Genomic DNA, 5,000 nt, shown 5'->3' with positions numbered 1-5,000 from the left:
CCTTTAAGAGGAGCAAGACTTTTGGCCGCGCGGAGACTGGCACTATTGCCCTGTATTCGTAGTCTCAACATTTAGATGCTGCAATAAGTGCAAAGTATGTATATTTACTTATGTTTCGGCGTATCTTCAACTATGTTGGCAAGTAAAAAGTATTTTTAGCCACCTCAACAGGAAAAACACGCTGTTTCCGCACTGGAAATATGATAAAACTGAGGTAGAAGACATGTCAGTTTAGCTGTTGATTTGTTATTGGTTCGATTTTCAAACTCTCCCCCACCACCACCTCCTTGCTAAAGGTCACGCAAACTAGACTGCGTAACGAATTCCTGCAAAGTAATTTTATACCCAAATTGTTCTACACTACCGAAGGCTTGGTTGCCACCCATCTTGCCAGAACCGTACGGTAAAGTTCGAAACTGAAACTTCAAAGAAAGGATTTCACTACAAAAACCATGTCTGTCGTCAAGGAAAACTGGCAAACTACACGACCCACTATCAGAGAAAGAAGCAAGTTTATGTTCAACAACAATCTCTTTAGCGATGTGAAGTTTGTTGTTCAAAAGGCCGCTCAAGGCGAAAGTGAAAGTAAACAAGTGATTCCTGCTCACAAGTTCGTGCTGTCGATTAGCAGTCCTGTGTTTGAAGCCATGTTTTACGGTGAGCTGGCGGAGACTACAGACTCTATTGAACTGCCTGACTGTGAGTACGACAGTCTGTTGGAGTTGCTTCGTTACATGTACAGCGATGAACTGAGCTTGAGCGGAAGTCATGTGATGGGACTGTTGTATTTGGCGAAGAAATACATGGTGCCTTCACTGGCTGATAAATGCACCGAATATCTGCAAGGTAATTTAGATCCATCGAATGTTTTCAGCATCCTGCCCTCTGCTCAGAAATATGACGAGAAAAACCTGGTGGATCAATGCTGGAAGGTGATCGATAAACAGACAGAAAAGGCTGTGAGATCATACGCGTTTGTGACAATTGAGAGGTCCTTACTTGAGGAAGTAGTTGAGAGAGACACCTTGTGCATTTCCGAGGTGGACCTATTCAACGAAATCATGCAATGGGCGACAAAGGAATCGGAAAAGCAGGGTTTAGTGGCGGATGGTCAAGTAAAGAGAAGAATTCTCGGGGAGAAGATCGTGAAGGGAATACGTTTCCCTGTGATGACGCATGAAGAATTTGCCAGTGTGGTCCTTGACAGCAAGATACTAACTTTAGATGAGGTCACTGACATTGTCAAAAGTTTGAGCTCCGTAAGAGACGTTCAGGTTGGATTTCCGGTATCGAAGAGAGCTGCTGGCTCCGGCCTTGTACGATGTTTCAGGTTTGGCGCAGCCAAGCCAGGCTGGGGTAATGGTAATAGTGAGATAATTTTCTCTGTAAACAGAAACATACTGTTTCACGGGGTCTACTTGTTTGGTAGTGAAGGTAATGATTATTCTGTAAATCTTACGATAAAACAGTTGCCTGATTATGCTACTGTTGTATCTACTAAAGGTACATTTCCATCTCTGCACCACAAATCAAAGAATATTTGGGGCTTCGATGTTTTGCTGGAGCCCTCTGTTTCATTAATTAAAGGCAATAGGTATCATATTGAGGCTGACATAAGTGGTCCTAAATCTTTTGGCGGAAGGTACGGTAGTATCCACGTTGAGAGTTCAGGGGTTACATTTAAGTTTGAAGACACTTTAGAGAAAACAAACTTTTTGCCTTCTCGAACTGGAGTACAACGGGGACAACTACCCGAGTTTATCTTTAGCCTACAAGAGTGACTATTTCTTTCATATTCTATAAACAAGAACACGAATAAAATATACAGTTAATTTTTCGTCACAACTACTATAACATTTTGGTCTTTAGTTGTCATGCTCACTCTAAATAACAGCTTTTGTTAGCGCTAGTAATTCCTTTTTATGGCCATAAGGTACCTTAGGACAAAGATTATCTAGAACTCTGCGTCAGAGGTTCGAAACGCGTCGAATGTCACTGTCAAGTAAATGTGTAGCTTAGTTTTTGCATTATAAAAGGATTTACAATTATGCAGGTGGCAAAATGCATTAAATGACAAGAAAACATGTGACTATTAGGAAACTATGTTAATTAAACAAACAGTTGTGCTCTGATTGAGTCTGACTGAGTATTGAGTATTGGCTTAAGATCTCTGATGTATATCATTTATATATCAGGCAGTCAAGTTTTCTCCTGCATTTCTTTAAGAAAGAGAGATTAAGTGCAAAACAAAGTGCTTTTCAAAATAAACAGAGCAAATCAAAAACGCAGAAATCAAGCAAATAGTTAAGAAATAGATAATTTCCCAAGCATCTTTCCGTTCTTTAAAAACAAAAACAAAATGAATTTAAGTCGTTTCTAGTAATAACGACGCAAAACAATTTTTTGTGTTCGGAAGCGTCCCTCGCACTGACAAGCCAGGTTTGACCTTGATGGACCTGGATGTCCGAGCACCAGTATAGCGCAGGGAAAACATGGGGAGGGGGTGCGTTATGCGTGCTTTTCAGTTTATCAGAAATTGGGAGCCAGCTTTGAAGATCATGAGAAGCTGATGGCTTTTTCTCATCGCTACTAAACGAATAATTTTCGACTCACTAGTTTTAGGTTAGCGCGTCATAAACAACATCAACTACCGTGTGACCTGAGTAATTCAACCAGATCTATGCTTGAATCGCTACAAGGTAACTGAAAATATAGATAAAGTAGTAGACAGTAGACTGCAAAGTAGCTTTGTTAAGGCACACAGTTTACGAGGTTTGGGAATTGAAATCTTACCGATGGCAATCAATTTATTGTAGTATATTTGACTGATGAGGTAATTGCAAGGAACTGTTGTTTATAATTTCTGGCACGGCTTCAAAATACAAAGTAGATTTTAGTTGCAATATTTTCAAACCCAATCTGTTTCTTGTGATCAATATTCAGAGTATACAGTTTAGGGTGGTTGTTTATGAGGCCACGTCCACACTACACTGGAGGAATTTGAAAACACAGCTATATTTCTACGGTTAGGCCTACCATGCATACTAATCCTTCACGAAAATGGAGCTTTTCGCAAATGCTCTTCAAATTGGAGGAACCTGAAAACTCCGGTTTCTCGTTTTAAAGTAGACGGAAAACATGTTGAAAACGGTGCTTTTCGGAAACTATGGCGCCGCAAAAATCATGAGATTTCCCTACCAGATAGGCAACGTAAAACAAGGAATCCGGAATCCACACAAAAAAAAGTTCTTCAAATACGCGAAAATTACCTTGCATAGCTTTTGCCTGTAAAAATTAAGAGGCCAAGAGAAAAGGACCTCAAACTACCCCTTTTGAAACAAGGATTCCCCGCCTGTCGAAATTCCTAACCCGTTATTTTTGGAGAGGGCTACGATTATGAGAATCTAAACTATAACGTGTATCATAATTTGATTCTAAGCACCCTGAGAGAGACTAAAAATAAGCTTGCTGGTAATTGCCAATTTGTTTAAGTGATCTGCAATTTGCCGGAGGTATAAATTTGGCCATCATGGCTATTAGATACTGAACAAGTTCACAAGTTCACAGGGGCAGCCCCCTGTACCTCCACGGCCGCGCCTCCCACTTTCGATGTCCAAAGGCTAACCTGGCTCTTCTAATTAAATATATAAATTTGTTTTTTCCAACAGATACGAGACTAATTCTAGATCAACACTATTTACACACTGATACTGTTACAAATCATCAATAGATATTCTTGTCCGCTATCATATTAAAACAATTTATAGAAATGTTGCACACTTACTTCCGTCTTCACTTCGCTTCAGAAGTGTAGCGGCTCTCGTGAACTTGTAATTCTCTTCATTGTCAGCAGCTGTTATTGTTTTAGGGCTAGGGGCATTGTTTCTGTTGTTTGTTCTATTGTTCTCTCAAAGAGCATCAAGCCATTCATGTGAGACCTTACGAGAGCTGCTATATCACCCCTTCGCTTTCGAACGGACATGGCCACATGGCATGTTGGTAAAAGTTGTAAGAAGACTGCCAGAAACTTATCGCACGCGAACATCGTTTTAATGCTAATACTCTGACAATAGCTTTGTTGCTATTGTGCTACTTACCGGTCTCAAAGCAATGTGATCCATACTATATCTGCGCTCCCGCCGGGGCCAGGTTCAACAAATTAGTGTGCGAGCAGACTCTCGTGTTTGGGCCCGGGGGGCGCGACGAGAAGACACTTGCTCGCGTGCCAAAGCAGAAAACAGGGAAGTAGCACTTGAGTGGGAAGGCCAGACAATAGAACCTGTTCGCAGGCTATGGCTAACTCTATCCACCAGAAAAATCGCTAACCTTGACTGGATGGTGATTTACCCAATGGATCCAGGGCCGGGTTGTTCGAAAACCGATTAACGCTAACCTAGGATTCGTTGCTTATGTTTTGTGTAGTTTCAGATTTTTCAAACTCAAACCTGAAGGACAAACAGTATAAACAAAAATAAATCAAAATTTTCCCTAATCCTGGGTTAGCTTAATCGGGCTTAGAACAACCCGACCCAGATGTACAGCTAGAGGTTGTTCAAAAACTATTATTACTTTTTTTTTTACAATTGCAGTTTGTGGTTAATTGAAGTAAAGCAAAGAAAATAAACAACAATTCCGAATTCTGGGTTCCGGATTTCGGGTTCTAGTTTCCGGATTCCACATTCTGGATACCGGTTGCGGATTCCGCTTTCCGGATTCCATGTTTAAGGGTTTCCCTGGCTGAAACCGCATACGAAAATCTGACGCTTGCCACAACCGCAAAACAATTAGGGAGCTTAAGCAAACCACGAGGACGAAGGCAACGAGAACGTCACCAAACAAAAGTTTTAATGGGGAAAACAATAGATGTACAGCTGGGTTGCAAATATTTGTACATTTCGAATTCTTTGCCGCCCTCTGCAAGACAACAACGTGAAATGACCAAGTTCTGCGTAGTTCGGGGAACGCGAACCGCGGCGATGGATAATATTTTGTATTTCCAT

General features: G+C 41.0%; 1 protein-coding gene and 1 long non-coding RNA gene across 2 annotated transcripts in view; one reads left to right on the top strand and one right to left on the bottom strand.

Moving 5' to 3' along the window:
• Positions 1 to 5,000, bottom strand: part of LOC110046322 (uncharacterized) — a 43,167-nt gene that overhangs the window by 34,379 nt on the left and 3,788 nt on the right. The gene's annotated exons all lie outside the window — the stretch shown is intronic.
• Positions 346 to 2,132, top strand: LOC149110753 (BTB/POZ domain-containing protein 6-like). The gene has a single exon (XM_020752017.2). The coding sequence runs from the start codon at positions 453 to 455 to the stop codon at positions 1,779 to 1,781; it is 1,329 nt and encodes a 442-aa protein (XP_020607676.2). The 5' UTR covers positions 346 to 452; the 3' UTR covers positions 1,782 to 2,132.

The sequence above is a fragment of the Orbicella faveolata genome, unplaced genomic scaffold (assembly GCF_042242905.1).
Source record: "Orbicella faveolata isolate gen_17 unplaced genomic scaffold, um_ofav_v1 contig_24, whole genome shotgun sequence".
In the NCBI taxonomy this organism is placed as follows: Eukaryota; Metazoa; Cnidaria; class Anthozoa; order Scleractinia; family Merulinidae; genus Orbicella; species Orbicella faveolata.
This window is presented reverse-complemented; position numbering and strand designations above follow the sequence as displayed.

What these genes read in the sequence shown, in the direction of transcription:
- LOC149110753 (XM_020752017.2), top strand. Translation starts at nt 453, where the DNA reads ATGTCTGTCGTCAAGGAAAACTGGCAAACTACACGACCCACTATCAGA.